The sequence below is a fragment of the Saimiri boliviensis genome, chromosome 14, assembly GCF_048565385.1.
Source record: "Saimiri boliviensis isolate mSaiBol1 chromosome 14, mSaiBol1.pri, whole genome shotgun sequence".
Classification (NCBI taxonomy): Eukaryota; Metazoa; Chordata; class Mammalia; order Primates; family Cebidae; genus Saimiri; species Saimiri boliviensis.
The window spans coordinates 38861722-38878793 of record NC_133462.1 but is presented as its reverse complement, the minus strand read 5'-3'; the positions used below and the strand labels follow the sequence as shown (position 1 = coordinate 38878793).

The 17072-nt window shown below is 52.5% G+C and overlaps 1 protein-coding gene across 5 annotated transcripts in view; it reads left to right on the top strand.

Annotated features, from left to right (window-relative positions):
• Positions 1-17072, top strand: part of EVI5L (ecotropic viral integration site 5 like) — a 33081-nt gene that overhangs the window by 366 nt on the left and 15643 nt on the right. For 2 of the 5 annotated variants that reach the window (XM_039466690.2, XM_039466686.2), the window contains exons 2-5: positions 14688-14871; positions 15423-15612; positions 16505-16729; positions 16842-16916. In XM_039466690.2, the coding sequence (XP_039322624.1) occupies positions 14735-14871; positions 15423-15612; positions 16505-16729; positions 16842-16916 (627 nt within the window). In that variant the 5' untranslated portion in view covers positions 14688-14734. Of the gene's footprint in view, positions 1-1007; positions 1654-8845; positions 8957-14687; positions 14872-15422; positions 15613-16504; positions 16730-16841; positions 16917-17072 lie in introns of those variants that run through there. The other 3 variants (XM_039466687.2, XM_074384704.1, XM_039466688.2) reach the window with 3 other exon arrangements.

Genomic DNA, 17072 nt, shown 5'->3' with positions numbered 1-17072 from the left:
CCCTCGTTGCGGATCCCTCCGGACCCTCCCCGGGATCCCCTGCATGATCCCCCTCCTCCACTCCAGCCCCTCCCTGTGAGGACCTCGCAGGCCCAGGAGCCCCGTCCACCCTTTGCACTGACCCTCAGGACTCCTCTCCGGGAACCTCTTCAGGGGTCCCCATCCCCCACTCCGCCGATCAGTCCCCAACAAGCGCCCCCCAAGCCCAAGAACCCCCACCCACCTTCTGCCCTGATGTCTCAGGACCCCTCCCTTGTGAACAACACTTGCCACCCCCTCCCCGCACTCCCTTACTTCACATCCTCCTATCTTCGGCCTAGGACTGCCCCCACCTCTCCCCAAGGAGACTAGCCTCAGGGCCCTACCTGCCCCCATGCTGACCCCACAGGACCCCTCTCTGGCCTCCATAAATCGGGCTTCCTACCCCTGCCCACAGCCCTCAGCTCAGCCTGCTAGCCCCATCTCCTACCCCAGCTGCCCCATGCCCAAGGGCACCCCTAAACATCACTCCCCAGCGTCCACCCAGCACAGTCTGGTAGTTCCACTGATCCTGCCCCATCTGGATCTTGGCTTCCTGAAAAATCCACCCATGCTCAAGACCTGCCAGTGGATATTCTGAACCACCCCACTCCCCATTCGGAGCCACCCATCTTTCTGAAAACCCCAAAATCTCTCTCTCTCTCTCTCTCTCTCTCTTTCACACACACACACACACACACACACACACACACACACACACAGTGGGTCACTTAGATCCCCCAGCACACATAGAAAAACTTAAGAGCTCCAACACAGACCCCAGGAATATCTGCCCCTGCCCCCACACACTCAATATCTCCATACCCCTCCTCAGATTCCACTTGTCCAGGCCCTCCCAGAACCCCCAACAGCTCCCCCAGCTCAAGCAGAGACTCCAGACACCTTGAGGTGCCTGCCGAGCCTTGGGAAGCCAGTTTGCCCCTCCACCAAGCTGGCGCCCACATTGGGGCACTGAAGGGTGGCAGGGCCCCAGAATGCCCCAGCACCTGCCCCTGTGGGAACCTGCCCCAGGCCTCTGCTGAGTTATCCATTCTTCCCTGCTGTGCCCTTTCAAAGGGAAGGACGCTCACTTTCTCTCCTACACTAGTGTCCCAAAGGAATCGCTGCCCGCCCCCGATTTATGCCACCTCCTGGCGGGAAGGGAGGGGGTTCAGACAGCTCCTGGCTTTGGTCCTAAAGTCTGCCCAGATGGGTAAGACCAGCCTCCTGACCCCATCACACCTGCTGGCCTCAAATGGCAGAGCCAGCGGGGCAGTCCAGGCAGCTCCTCGGAGCTGGTCCCTGACCGCCCAAGCGAGTTGTTTCCCCCACAACCCGTGTATTTGGGCAAGACAAAACAGCTTCCTTCTCTTCTGGCATCTGAGACCCGGTGGGGCTGGGTCGGGGCCTGCTAGAAGCCGGCAGCTCTTTGTTAAGGAATATTTTCAGAAGGGAAAAATGTGCTGAAGAGGCTCTGGTGGAACATGAATGAGTTGTCTGCTTCGTTTTATTCCCCCTCAGCCAGGCTGTGATTGAGCGAGAGGACCCACGTTCCTGTGTCTTTCCATCCTATGTGGCTCTTCTTGTCCATCCCGCTGCCCTCCTCACCCCAGCCCCGGCCTCCTGGTACAACCTGTAGGTTCCCCCAGGCTTCTGTGGTCAGCGGCGGGTGGTTTGGAAGGGATTGCAGGTGGCTTGGCCCCGGCACAGGGATGAGACAAGACAGGAGAGAAGACACTGGCTCGACACTGTGGCCAGGACTGCAGGGGGTGAGCAGGAACTGGACCAGTCCAGCCCCACGCAGACTGGGCACCATGCATCTGGGGTCCTTCTGACAACATAACTGTGCTCAGAAAGCCTGAGGCAAAAAGCCCAGGCTTCCTTGTGGATATTACTATCAGATTCTGGACCACTCCGGGAAAAAGCTCGTTTAGGTTCAGTGCCTCAACTTCCCCATCTGGAAACTGGGGTTGGGGGAGAGTGGCTAAATCCTTAGAACAGAACTTGGAACTGCAGGAAAGCCAGGAGGCTAGGGTGTGGCCCTGTGTGTTCACCAGGTGCTGTGGGGATGAGGATGGTGTCCTATGGGTGCCTGTGAATCACTGGCCACCCAGGTCCCTGCTGGGGTCTTAGGTGACACCTCATTGGATAGTGGCCATCTTCCTACAGCTGAGCTGTATTGCAGAGAGCCAGCTTGAATCAGAGCTGGGAGGATGAAGATGAGAGATGGTCTGTTGCAGGATTTGTGGTTATATACAGGGGCTTCCCAGGAGGATCACGGGGGGTGGGGTGGGCATGAGGGGCTATCAGATAGCCATCCTGAGTCCCAGCATCTACCTCTGATCCCCCACCTAGACCTCTGACACCCCACATAGACCTCTGATGCCGGGTAGGAAGAGGTTTGTCCTATCCACTTGCTGAAGGAAGGCTTGGAGGAAAAGACTCCTGAAGGTCACGTGGTATCTCTTGTGCACAGGAAACTAAATTCCACAGCCTCCCTAGGGTGGAGTTTTGTGCAGAGACAGTGGGCTATGAAGGCTCTCTGGGAATGACCGTGAACTCTGTAAGAAACCACGAGGAGGGCTTGTCAGCGATACAAACAGTTTTTCCCCAGACTGGGTTCATGGAGGTGCATCTTTGTTTGTGTGCTTTGAGAGGTGCGGGAAGATGAGGAGGAATGTATATTTCAATTTCCTCTTGCAGAATAGAGATGCCAGTTGTTACAGGGAAGCCCTGGACATGAAGTCGGATGCTGGGGTATGAAGGAATGTAAAGTGTGTAAAATGTGTTCCCTGCCCTGCATCTAAAGCCCCTCTTGCTGGCATGCGACAGGCCCCGCCCACGTGCTCAGCACCATGCCAAGCACCATTGACATATTATCTCATTTAATCCTGGCAACAACTCGGAGGAACCAGGATTCCAGCGCCCGCCCTTGCCATCATGGCCTGCTGCCTGCTGTGGGGAGCTTGAGACAGAATTATGTACAGCAGGCTGCAGTGGGAGCCTAGAAAAAAGGCCTGATGCCTCCCTGGGGTGTTGGGGAAGGCACAGTGGGGATGACGTATGGACCAGGTCACAGGCAGGCATGGCAGGGAAGGGTGTTCCAGGCAGCAGAAGTGCTTGCACAGAGGCCCAGGAGGCAGGAGCAAGCGTGGCGTTCAGGGAGGCGTGTCCCTGCACATCCTTTGATGAGCTTCTTCCTACAAGCCCTTGTGTCCCCAATGCGATCTAATCTGTACACTTGGCACACACCGTGAAGGGCTCCCCAGCAAGGGGGATCTCTAGCTGGGAGAACTTGAAAAGGCAGCAAACCTGCTCTACCCAGGGAAGACTGCAGCACATACATGCTGGAAGTCCAGGCAATAGAAGAAAGGAGATTCGTTTAGGAGAACTAACTCAACCCATCAGGGTCAGGGAGGAAACTTACCCTTTTGAGGAAGATTGGGAAGGCCTCATTGGCATGACTCACCTGCACTTTCATTCATTTCTCAGCATGCCACGATGTGCTTGTGAGAGTGTTTCACTTAAATCTGAGGCCTGGCATGGTGGCTCATGCCTGTAATATCAGCACTTTGGGAAGCTGAGGCGGGAGGATCACCTGAGGTCAGGAGTTCGAGACCAGCCTGGCCAACATGGTGAAACCCCATCTCTACTAAAAATACAAAAAAATTAGCAGGTGTGGTGGTACACACCTGTAGTCCCAGCTACTCAGGAAGCTGAGGCAGGAGAATCACTTAAACCTGGGAGGCTGAAGTTGCAGTAAACCAAGATCATGCCACTGCACTTCAGCCTGGGCCACAGAGCGAGACTCTGTCTCAAAAAAACAAATTCAAGTTAAAAAAAAATTTAAGGCCGAATGCCGTGGCTCACACCCGTAATCCCACCACTTTGGGAGGCTGAGGCAGGTGGATCACCTGAGGTCAGGAGTTCGAGACCAGCCTGACCAACATGGAGGAAACCCCATCTCTACTAAAAATACAAAATTAGCCAAGTGTGGTGGCACATGCCTGTAACCCCAGCTACTGGGAGGCTGAGGCAGGAGAATTACTTGAACCAAGAAGGCAGAGGTTGCAGTGAGCAGAGATCACACTATTGCACTCCAACCTGGGCAACAAGAGTGAAACTCCATCTCAAAAAAAAAAAAAAAAAAAAAAAAAATATATATATATATATATATATATATATATATATATATATATAAAGAAAAATGAGGGATTTGCCAGAAGGGAACCTATTATAACAACCAAAAGTAAAAAGTAATCTGGTGAAATTACAAGAGAGAAAACATTTTTTTTAGGTCAGAAAGGATTCCGCAGGCCAGAATTCTTCACCCTCTGATTTTAGCCCATAGGTGTGTGCTGCTGTTGCTACTATTGTTACCAATAACAGTGATTCTAGTTTGACTGTGTTTAATCTTTAAACAGGATTACCACAGAAAGGCATGGCCTGTTGAAGAGGGGAAGTTTATTTATCCCACAAATATGGGATGCCTATTAGACTCTAAAGATGCAATAGTGGGCTAGACAGTGCCAGCCGCTGCCCTGGCAGAACTTTCCATCCAAGGGAATAAATATCACAGACCAGGCTTGCCTTAAGCACATGACAGGTTTAAGCTCATTGATTCCTGTGAGGTACAAAACCTGTGAGATTGATACTGTCATTAGCCCTGTTTTCAGATAAAGAAACTGAGGCAGGCTGGGTGCCGTGGCTCACACCTATAATCCCAGCACTTTAAGAGGCCAAGTCAGGGAGATCACTTGAGGCCAGGAGTTTGAGACCAACCTGGGCAACATAGTGAGACTCTCTCTGCAATAATAATAATAATAATAATAATAATAATAACAAAATTTGCTGGACATGGTGGCAAGTGCCTGTAGTCCCAGCTACCTGGGAGGCTGAGGCAGGAGGATCACTTGAGCTCAGGAGTTGGAGGCTGCAGTGGGCTATGATTATGCCACTATACTGCAGCCTGGAGGACCAGAGCAAGACCCTGTCTCTAAAAATAAAATAAAAATAAACAAACATTGAGGCAAGGCTGGGCATAGTGGCTCACATCTGTAATCCTAGCACTTTGAGAGGCGGAGGCAGGCGGATCACCTGAGGTTGGGAGTTCGAGACCAGCCTGACCAACAGAGTGAAACCCTGTCTCTACTAAAAATGCAAAAATTAGCCAGCCGTGGTGGCGTATGCCTGTAATCCCAGCTACTCAGGAGGCTGAAGCAGGAGAATTGCTTGAACATGGGAGGCAATGATTGCAGTGATCCGAGATCATGCCATTGCACTTCAGCCTGGGTGACAGAGCGAGACTCTGTCTCAAAAAAAAAAAAAGAAAGAAAAAAATAGTGAAGCAAAATACTTCATACCCAAGATCACAAAGATAGAAAGGGGCAGAGGAGGCCAAGTGTGGTGGCTTACGCCTATAATCCCAGCACTTTGGGAGGCTGAGCCGGATGGATCACCCAAGGTCAGGAGTTCAAGTCCAGCCTGGTCAACATGGTGAAACCCTGTCTCTACTAAAAATACAAAAATTAGCCAGGGCTGGTGGCAGGTATCAATCTGTAATCCCAGCTACTCGGGAGGCTGAGGCAAGAGAACTGCTTGAATTCAGGAGGCAGAGGATGCAGTGAGCCAAGATCATGCCATTGCACTTCAGTCTGGGTGACAGGAGACTCAGTTTCAAAAAAGAATAAAAGAAAAGAAAGGGGTAGAAGAGGGGTTTGAACCCAGGCTGCAAGCTCTGAAGTTCTCAACTGGAGCCAAGAGATCTGGGATAACAACCTGCACTCCAAGGCCAGGGATATGGAATCCTCCAGAGCCACGTGGAAGAACAGCTAGACCGGACACAAGAAGAGATTGGGCAGGGACCTCTGAATTCCTGCCGCTGTTCTTGACATCCAAGGGGCAGCTCACCTGTCAGTTGCCCACCCACCCCTTGCCAAGGAAGAGAGGACCTAAGGTGCTAGGTTGGGCCTCTTCCCCAGGGGTCAGAGCCAGCGAGGACAGCAGCAGTCTGCCAGCCCCGAGCAACAGTCTGTCAGGCGGGACAAACCGGGGTCACGTGGCATCTTTTGAGGCTTTAGATTCAGAAATAAGTCTGTGTCCCTGGCAATCATTAGACATGGAGGAATCAGAAATGTGGGGTAGCCTGTAATTCCAGCACTTTGGGAGGCCAAGGCAGGTGGATCACCTAAGATCAGGGATTTGAGAACAATCTGGCCAACATGGCGAAATATTGTCTCTACTAAAAATACAAAAATTAGCTGGGTGTGGTGGCGGGTGCCTGTAATCCCAGCTACTCTGAGCAGGAGAAGTGCTTTAACCCAGGAGGCGGAGGTTACACTGAGCCGAGATGGCGCCACTGCACTCCAGCCTGGGTGACAGAGTGAGACTCCATCTCAGAAAAGAAAAAAAGAAGGAAATGGGGGGTAGGGGAGAAAGGGAAACAACATTGAAAGAAAACTTGGGGTCTTCATTGCTGTCTCTGAAAATGCCACAGACTGAAATATGTGTCATGCTCTTGCCCACTCTCCCTATTGAAAATAATGACTGCTTTCACTGAATACCCCCTGCACTTGGGGTTTTACATACGTGTATCATTCCCAAAGTAAAGGAATACAGAGAGAGCTGCAGCACAGCGGGTGGGTTTAGGGCAAAGGCTGTACAGTCAGAAATCCAAGTTCAAATCCTTCTTCCTCTATAGCCTACTAAAGGGACTCTGTATGCCATATGGCACTTGTATATTAAAGCCATCGTTGGCTTTTCTGCTTACACTGTACAGATATTTCTTTTCTTTTCTTTTTTCTTTTTTGAGATGGAGTCTCACTCTGTCATCCAGGCTGGAGTGCGGTGGCACAATTTTAGCTCACCACAAACTCTGCCTCCTGGGTCAAGCAATCCTCCTGCCCCAGCCTCCTGAGTAGCTAGGATTATAGGCATGTGCCACTATGCCCAGCTAATTTTTTTGTATTTTTAATAGAGATGGGGTTTCACCATGTTGGCCAGGCTGGTCTCGAACTCCTGATCTCAAGTGATCCACCTGCCTCGGCCTCCCAAAGTGCTGGGATTACAGGTGTCAGCTACCACATCCAGCCTTTATTATTATTTTTAAAATAGACAGGCTGAAGCAGAAGGATCCCTCGTGGCCAGGAGTTCAAGACCAGCCTGGGAAACAGAGTGACACCTCTGTCTCAAAAATAAAATAAAATTAAATAAGACTGTACTTTGTAGAACTCTTTGAGATTTATAGAACAACTGAGAAGACAATACAGAGAGTTTCCATGTGCCCCATACCCAGTCTCCCCTATAGCTAATGTCTTCCATGAATATGATATATTGTTGTAATTAATGGGCCAGTATTGATACATTATTATTAACTGAAGTCCACACTTTATTCAGATTTCCTTTGTTTTTTTCCCAATAAACTGTCTCCATCCCAGGTTACCACATGACAGTCGTCATGTCTCCTAACCTCCTCTGGGTGGTGACAGTTTCTGAGACTTTCCTTGCTTTTTGTGACCTTGACAGGTTTTTGGTTTTTGTTTTTTTGTTTGGTTTGGTTTGGTTTTGAGACGGAGTCTCGCTCTTACTGCTCAGGCTGAAGTACAGTGACATGATCTCGGCTCACAGCAACCTCCGCCTCCTGGGTTCAAGTAACTCTCCTGCCTCAGCCTCCAGAGTAGTTGAGATTACAGGTACACGCCACCACACCCGGCTAACTTTGTATTTTTAGTAGAGATGGGGTTTCTCCATGTTGGTCAGGCTGGTCTCGAACTCCTTACTTCAGGTGATCTGCCCACCTCAGCCTCCCAAAGTGCTGGGATTATAGGTGTTAGCCCGTCCAACCGTGACAGAGGAGGGCTGAGTAGGTGTTTTGTGGAATGTCCTCTAATCCTGATTTATCTGGTGTTTTTCCTTATTTTTTTTTTTTTTTTGAGACGGAGTCTTGCTCTGTCACCCAGGCTGGAGTGCAGTGGTGTGATCTCAGCTCACTGCCACTTCAGCCTACTGGGTTCAAGCCATTCCCCTGTCTCAGCTTCCTGAGTAGCTGGGATTACAGGTGTGTGCCACCACACCTAGCTAATATCTTTTTTTTATATAGAGACAGGGTTTCACTATGTTGGCCAGGCTGGTCTCGAACTCCTGATCTCAAGTGATCTGCCCACCTCGGCCTCCCAAAGTGCTGAGATTACAGGTGTCAGCCACCGCGCCCAGACTCTCTGGTGTTTTTCTCATGGTTGGACTGGGGTTTTGAGGAAGAAGATCACAGGGATGAAAGGTCCTTCCTGTCACATCCTATCAAGGGTACACATTAGCCACGTGACTTATCACTGTTGATGTTGACCTTGATCACCTGCCTGAGTGACATGGAAAGTTTCATCTTCATTTATTCAACAAACATTTGTTGAGCATGTACTGAATGCCAGATGGTGCATCAGGGGCTTGGAGTAGAGAATGGAGAGGCTCTTGCCCTTGAATCATGCATGACCCCATAGGGCGGGTGGACAGGCAGGCAGGTATAGACATAATTGCCATAGAATGTGCATTGGGCTTGGGTGAGAGCAGGAGGGTAGGTGTTTTCAGGGAGAGAGAGGGAAGAAGTGAGACAGGGTGCTGGAAGAAGGGAGGTTGACAGAGGAGTTTTCACAAAAAGAATGGCCAAACCAGCCGGGCACAGTCCCAGCACTTTGAGGAGCCGAGGTGGGAGGATTACTTGAGCCCAGGTCAAGGCTGCAGTGAACAGTGAGCTATGATCATACCACTGCACTCCAGCTGGGGAGACAGAGCAAAACTCTGTCTCTAAAAAGAAAAAAAAAAAAATCCAAACCAGGTCTTGGAGAATGCCCTTCCAGTCAGAGGGAACAGAGTGTGCGCAGACAACGGCAAGAGGAGACCCATGTGCCTGGAGGACTGAATGTGCCAGGCAGGGATGCAGAAAGAGGTGAGGCTGGGAAGGGCGTGCATGTCTTGCAAAGACATCTGGGCTCCATCTTACCATTGGGAGCTGCTAAAGGGTCCTGGGCAGGCACATGACCTGGCTAGAGCTGTAGTTCTGTGTGGTTCTGGTGGCCCCATGGACAGAGCATCAGAAAGGACAGAAAGCCCAATAGATGTGGCAGGCACCATCAAGACAGCAGCTTCAGCTGAGCAGGATGGCTTACACCTGTGATCCCAGCACTCTGGATGGCTGAGGCGGGAGGATCACTTGAAGTCAGGAGTTTAAGAGCAGCCTGGGCAACATAGTGAGACCCCATGTCTATGAAAAAGTAGAAAAATTAGCAAGGCATGGTAGCGAATATGAAGCCAGGCTTATTCATTCCTGTAATCCCAGCACTTTGGGAGGCTGAGGCGGGTGGATCACCTTAGATCGGGAGTTCAAGACCAGCCTAACCAACATGGCAAAACTCCGTCTCCACTAAAAATACAAAATTAGCCAGGCATGGTGGCACATGCCTGTAATCCCAGCTACTCAGGGGGCTGAGGCAGGAAAATTGATTGAACCTGGAAGCAGAGGTTGCAGTGAGCCAAGATTGCACCATTGCACTCCAGCCTGGGCAACAAGAGCAAAATCCATCTCAAAAAAAAAAAAAAAAAAAAGCCAGGCACAGTGGCTCATGCCTGTAATCCCAGCACTTTGGGAGGCCAAGGCGGGTGGATCACAAGGTCAAGAGATCGAGACCATCCTGGTCAACATGGTGAAACCCCGTGTCTACTAAAAATTCAAAAAATTAGCTGGGCATGGTGGCCCATGCCTGTAATCCCAGCTACTCAGGAGGCTGAGGCAGGAGAATTGCTTGAACCCAGGAGGCGGAGGTTGCACCATTGCACTCCAGCCTGGGTAACAAAAGCAAAACTCTGTCTCAAAAAAAAAAAAAAAAAAAAAAAAAAAAAAAATTCACCCATTAAAGCTTACAGTTTGGTGGCATTTATTCTAATTGTGTAACCATCACCACTAATTCCAGGACATTTCTATCACCCAAAAAATAAACCCTATACCCATAAGCAGTTTCTCCCCACTCCTCCCTCCCCCGGTCTCTGGTGACCACAAATTCACTTTGTGTCTCTGTGGATTGGCCTGTTCTGGACATTCCGTATAAAGGGAGTCACACACTGTGTGACCTTTCGTGTCTGGCTTCTCTCACTGAGCGCCATGTTTTCTAAGTTCATCCATACTGTGGCCTGTCTCGGTGCTTCGCTCCTCTTCATGGCTGAGTAATATTCCACTGTCTGGGTGGACCGTGTTTTGTTGATCCATTCACTGCTGATGGACATTTGAATTGTTTCTGCTTTTTGGCTTTTGTGAATAATGCTGCTATGAACAGATGTTTGCCATTACCTTGCATTAGGAGTGGATTTGCCGGGTCGCATGGTGACAATGTGCTTAAGTTTTTGATGAACCCCCTGGCTGTTCTCCATCCTACCATATAATTTACTGCAAGCATTTATCTCAATCTGTGAAGGAGAGTCTGGGTGATTATTTTTTGGTATCCGCCTCAGACACTCCGAGAGAGCAGGGGTGATTCCTGCCCCAGTGGGGGAAACACAGAACATGCAACTGGGTGAGCTGGGGGCAACTCTGGCAACTTTGGCCAGTTCTTGAGAGAAAGGAAAAGCTGGTGACATACATGTGGTCATGTAAGCCCCCAGAGTGAGATCGCCAAGGGCATCAAGGAACAAGGCCAAGGCAGGACCTGGGGAGGAAGAGGTGCCACATGGGGGACTGAGAAGTCCTGGCCGGAGACAGAAGGGAAGCCAGGAGCCCAGCCCTCATCAGCCAGCGGGGAGGGGGCTTCAGGAAGGAGGAAGCATGCCCAGCAGTGCCCCCTAGAGGGACAGCGAAAGGGAGGTTCGAAATGCCCAGCATTCCAGCACTTTCCGTCCCCACACCTCCCATGACCCCCAGGCACAACCCCTTTCCAGTGCTCTGACCTGGCTTAGCTTCCTAAGCTATGAGCCGCCCTGTGGAGGTATGGCTGGAGGGGCTGCTGTCAGGGACAGGGGCCAGGACCCCCCTTCAGATGGCTGAGGAACAGTTGAGGTGAAGCACTGAAGTTAAGGACATGGAGAGGCTGCGACCCAGACCCAGAGGCCAGTGGGTGGGTCGCCAAGGTTCGTGCCCATCTAGCAGGCGGAAATGGAAAAGGGGCCTTCCTGCATCGCTCCCTGCCATGTCTCCTTCCAAGACAGTGCCCGGCCCTCAGGTGGCCCTCAGTTAGCACCAGGAAGGAGTGATTGGGCCAGCAAGAGTCATGGCACCATCCAGGGGGTGCAGGGCTGTCCACAGAGTCAGGACAGCAGCCTGCCTCCATCTGAAACCCGCTCTGTTCCCAGAGGGTGAGGGCTGCTCCGAGCAGGAAGTGTGTGTGTGTAGAGGGGTGGGAATCAATGTGTGTGTGTGTCTGAGTGTGGGTGGGTGAGAGTGTGTGTCAGTGAGTATGTTTTGAGAGGTATGAAAGAGTATGTGTGTATGCCTGAGTGTGTGTGTGAGTGTATGTCCTATGCATGTGTATGAGATATGTATTGAGTGTGTGTGTGTGAATATGCATGGGTGTGTATTATGTACATGCATATGTGCTAGTGTGTGAATGTGTAAGGTATGTGTGTATCCACGTGTATGTGTACATGTATGTCAACGTGCATGAATATGTATCAAGTATGTACATGTGTGTGAAAATGTGAGTGTGCATGGATGTGTGTATGAATTGTGTGCATATCAAGTGTGTGTGAATGTGTATGCGTATGTGTATATTGAATGTGTGCATGTGTATGCATGTGAAGGTACATGGGTGTGTGTGTATCCGTGTGTGAATGTGTGCAAATATGCATGAGCATGTGTGTATCAAGTGTGTGCATGTGTACGAAGGTACTGGGTGTGTGTATCTGAGAGTGTGAGTATGAGTGTGTGTGTGAATGTGCATGGGTATGTGTGTATCAAGTGTGTGCATGTGTACCTGTGTGTGTCGAGGGTGTGGACATGAATGTGTATAGGTGTGTGTGTATCCAAGTATGTTCATATGTGAGTGTGTATGAATGCATGGGTGTGTATTGAGTGTGTGCATGTGTGTATGTATGTGAAGGTACTGGGTGTGTGTATCTGACTGTGTGTGTGTGTGTTAATATGCATGAGCATATGTGTGTCAAGTGTGTGCTTGTGTGTGTGAATGTGTAGATGTGTGTGTGAATAGGCACATGTGTGTGTATCCGAGTGTGTGCATGTGTATGTGTGAGAGTTTGTATGTGAGTGGGTGTGGGTGTGAATGAGTGTGTGTACATGTATGAGGGAGTGGGGGTGACTGTGAAGAGTGTGTGTCAGAGAGTGCATGTGTGTTGTGTGTGCATACACGCTTCAGGAGGATGGTTTCCAATGTTGAGAGAGTCTGAGGATGAGTGGAAAGAAAGTTCCGGTGGGATCAGAAGGTTCCTGCCTCTCAGACTGCAAGTTTCAGCCCTGCTTATTTAATACATTTCATTTCCTGTATGAAATACAAACACATACCTGATAATAGCTCAACAACCTCTGCTAGTAGACAGCTCCGGGGTTTGGGGATTTTAAAAATCAGAAACCGAGGCTCTGGCAGAGATTGGGTGGGGCTGATGCCCTGGGCTTGGGTTTCCTTGGTTCCGAAGCTCTCACTGCCCCCCAACTCCATCTGTGGTTCTGAAGCTCCAGCCTCGCCTCCATCACTTCCTCCCCATTCTCCCAGCTCTGAAGCTGCCCTCCCAGCCCCTCCCCACCCAGAGAGTTCCTTCTGATCAGCACTTTTTGTCCACAGACCCCGTTTCTGCCCTGCTGGCCTCAGACTTTGACTCTTTGGGAGGCCCTAGAGCAGCCCCCACTATCCCTGTCTCGAGAATGATTAACTCCTGGTTAGGTGGTGCCCGGCTGCTTGGTCTTTGGGGCAGGTGGCCCCAGCCCACTTGGCAATGAGAGAGTTCCTTCCACTCACCAAAATCCAAAACCCTCAGCACCTGGCAAACTAGGGGAACACTCAAGGGCCCAAGGTAGAACCAGCAGCCCTGGGGAGCCACAGAGGCCTGGAGGAGGACTCTGAGTCCCCATGAGGTGAAAACAGAATGGCACACCTTCCCCAACCCCATTCCAGGAGGACTGTGGTGGCCAGGGTCAAGTCTACCCAACCTATGGGCCCTCAGGGGTTGGTTGGGGGCTGAGTCTGGGCTGTAGGAATGTGCCCAGTGACCCAGCAGTAGTCAGGCAGGTACAGAGTGGTCTGCTATGGTCGCCACTGTCCCCCTGCCGCCTGGGGTTCCGGATGTCCCCACTCCAAGGACCCAGCAAAGCCCCCTCTGTAGGTAAAGCTGTCAGCCAGTTCAGGTGGGGCCAAGTGGCACAGAGCATGCAGGGCAGTGGGCGGGGGTTGAGAGGCCATGCAAATAAGGAGGTGGGAGCAGGGTTTCCTTCCTGCCACCAGGACCCTAGGTATCCTCATCTTTTCAGATGCTGGGGGCCAGCCTGGGCTCACCAGGAAGAAGCATAAAGGAACGCCATCCCCAGCCCCTGCCTCCACTCTCATAGCCGCTCCTTTCCCCCAGATCCCCCAACTAGGGGTCCCCTGGCCATCAGCCCCCACACAGGCCACAGCAGAACCCAGGAGCCCTGGCCCCAGGATGGACAGTGATAGCCAATGCCCATGAGGCTGTCACTGAGTGTCAGGCTCTGTTCTGATCACATTATGTGCAGTCACATGCTGAGTTTCCACAGCCACTCTTGAGGCTAGGTCCTGTACGATCTCAGTGTATGGAGGCTCAAAAATGCCGAGTGACTGGCCCAAGGTCACACAGCTGGTCGAGGGGGAGCCACGCTTCAGACGCAGATCCATTTGAGCCCAGGGCCTTTGTTTCGACATGGTGCTGATCTGCCTCTACCAGGCTGGCAGAAGCCAAGACGCCAGTGTCCTTGAAGCCCCCATTAGGGTCAGGCCAGATGACACCACAAAAGGATAGGAGAGATGTGCCTGGGACTTACCCAGTATGTGGCAGGCCGAGATCTGGATACAGATCAGAGCCCACAGCTCTGGTTCAGTGTCTGCCAGGGCACAGATTCCCAGCACTCTGCCACGTCCCTGGCTTCCCAACCCAAGGGGAGTCAACTCTTCCGGCCGTTGGCAGTGCCAGACAATTAACAGTCGAGAGTAATTGCTCCTGATCGTGCCAGCAGCCCACTTTGGTTGATGAGATGGGGAAAGTCAGACATTGATGTGGGGCTCCTGGGGCAGGCCATGGAGGGACGGACACTGAGCTGTTAGGAAGGGCCGGTGAAGCAGGGCTTCTGTACCCCAAGGTCCCAGCAGAGTCCGTGGAGCCCCGAGTGATGGGGAGCCTCCACCCCGGACTCTGCTCCAGACTCAGGAGTGTCGAGTTGAGCCTTGGCCTTCATGCTCAGGGACAGCAGGATGGCTTGGGTCCTGGCAATGGTCCTCCTGTCTCCATCCAGACATCCAGCCTGGCTACACTGGCAGGGATCCCAATCGCCAGTGTCTCCAACAGAAGGGGCAGAATGGCTGTCACCTGGGCTGGGGTGCATGGGGATGAGGGGTGCACAGAGCAGGGGGACAAGAGGTGGGAAGCCCAGGGTGAGGAAATGTCCCAAGGTGGGCAAGTAGGACAGGGTGGGCACCCATCCAATGCCGACCATGCGTGTCTCTGGCCCCCAGACAGAGCTGTGAACCAACCCCAGTTGTGGCTAACAAGTCCACGCACCATGGCGAGCCCCACTCTGAGCCCCGACTCGTCATCCCAGGAGGCCCTGTCGGCCCCCACCTGCTCCCCCACCTCTGACTCCGAGAACCTCAGCCCCGATGAGCTGGAGCTGCTGGCCAAGCTTGAAGAGCAGAACCGGTGAGTTGAGGGCTGAGGTGGAATCTTGGGGTGCAGCCTGGGTTCCCAGGTGCCCTTCACACTCAGAGCCAGACCCAGCGTGTGCAAGGTCACAGCCACCTCCTACTTTCCTCCTCTGGCCCTGCCCCTGTTTAAAATGCAGGTTTTAGGCTGGACATGGTGGCTCATCCCTGTAATCCACTTTGGGAGGCTGAGGTGGGCGGATCTGCTTAGGTCAGGAGTTGGAGGCCAGCCTGGCTCACATGGAGAAACCCTGTCTCTACTAAAAATACAAAAATTAGCTGGGCATGGGGGTGGGTCCCTGTAACCCAGCTACTTGGGAGGCTGAGGCAGGAGAATCACTTGAACCCAGGGGGCGGAGGTTGTAGTGAGCCTAGCCTGCACTCCAGCCTGGGTGACAGAGCAAGACTCTGTCTCCAAAAAAAAGAAAAGAAAAAGAGAGACCTAATCCCTGGTGTCCTCTGAGACCCCTGGGAGGACAGGCCGGTTCCCCAAGGTTTCGTGTCCCCAGGAAGTCACTGGTGCCCCCTCCGCCGGCCCTTCCTGCCCAGGCTCCTGGAGGCCGACTCCAAGTCCATGCGTTCCATGAATGGCTCGAGGCGGAACAGCGGCTCCTCGCTGGTGTCCAGCTCCTCGGCCTCCTCCAACCTGAGCCACCTGGAGGAGGACACATGGATCCTGTGGGGCCGGATCGCCAACGAGTGGGAGGAGTGGCGGCGCCGGAAGGAGAAGCTGCTCAAGGTAGGGGACACCCAAGCAGGCAGGGCAGGGCCAAGGGTGTGGGCTGGTGGTACGGTCACTCAGCCACCTGGCAGTGCCAGGGTCTGTAGGGCTCCAGCCTGGGCACAGCAGCAGCAGTGGAGATGTGCAGGCACTTTTAGGGTGTCCTGCCAGGGCACAGGGACAGGAGAGAGTGAGTGAGGGTGGCTCTGGATGGGCCCTGCACCTCGGGTGCCCGTATGCTTGCTGCCCTGGAGTGCCCACAAAGGATTGGGGCGCAGTGGCTCACTCCTGGAATCTCAGCACTTTGGGTGGCTGAGGTGGGAGAATCGCTTGAGGCCAAGAGTTCGAGTCCAGCGTGGGCAACATAGTAAGACTCTAACTCTACAAAAAGTTTAAAAATTAGCCAGGTAGATTGAACCCCCACCACCCAGTACTGCCTCAGTTAAAAAAAAAAAAAAAAAAAAAAAAAAAATTAGCCAGGTAGGCTAGGCACAGTGGCTTCTACCTGTAGTTCCAGCACTTTGAGAGGGCGGATCACTTGAGGTCAGGAGTTAGAGACCAGCCTAGCCAATATGGTGAAACCCCATCTTTACTAAAAATACAAAAATTAGCTGGGCGTGGTGCCATGCACCTGTAATCCCAGCTACTTGGGAGCAGAGGCAGGAGAATCACTTGAATCCAGGAGGCAAGAGGTTGCAGTGAGCCAAGATCCCACCACTGCACTCAAGCCTGGGTGACAGAGTGAGACCCTGTCTCTAAAAAAAGAAAAAAAAAAAAAAAAGATTGGGCACCATGAGTTCTGTGCCACTATCGAGGCCTGGATGAGACACGCCTGAGGAGCCAGGCTGGGTGGCCACAGGGAGGCTGCACTGGAACAGAGTCCAGCCTGGCCTCCCACTCCCGTGGCCAGGAGCTGATCCGAAAGGGCATCCCGCACCACTTCCGGGCCATCGTGTGGCAGCTCCTATGCAGCGCCACGGACATGCCAGTCAAGAACCAGTACTCCGAGCTGCTCAAGATGTCCTCGCCATGCGAGAAGCTGATTCGCAGGGACATCGCCCGCACTTACCCAGAACACGAGTTCTTCAAGGGCCAGGACAGCCTGGGCCAGGAGGTCCTCTTCAATGTCATGAAGGTGAGCCCAGGGGCTCCCCACTCCCTCGGTCTCAAAGGAGGGAGCCGTTCCCCTGTTCACCAGCTGTGCTGGATGGCGGGACCCTGCCCTGAGGATTGGCATTCCCTTCCAGGCATACTCGCTGGTGGACCGGGAGGTGGGCTACTGCCAGGGCAGCGCCTTCATTGTGGGGCTGCTCCTCATGCAGGTAGGTGGCTGGGGGGTGGCTGGGCTCCTGCCAGATCACAGCCTACCCTGAGCTTAGTCCCCAAGAGGTGGACAGAAGTGGCATGGCCTCTTTCCAGCATCCCACTAGAGGCAGATCCTTCCTCTCCATCCACACCCGTGACCTCCGCCCATCTCC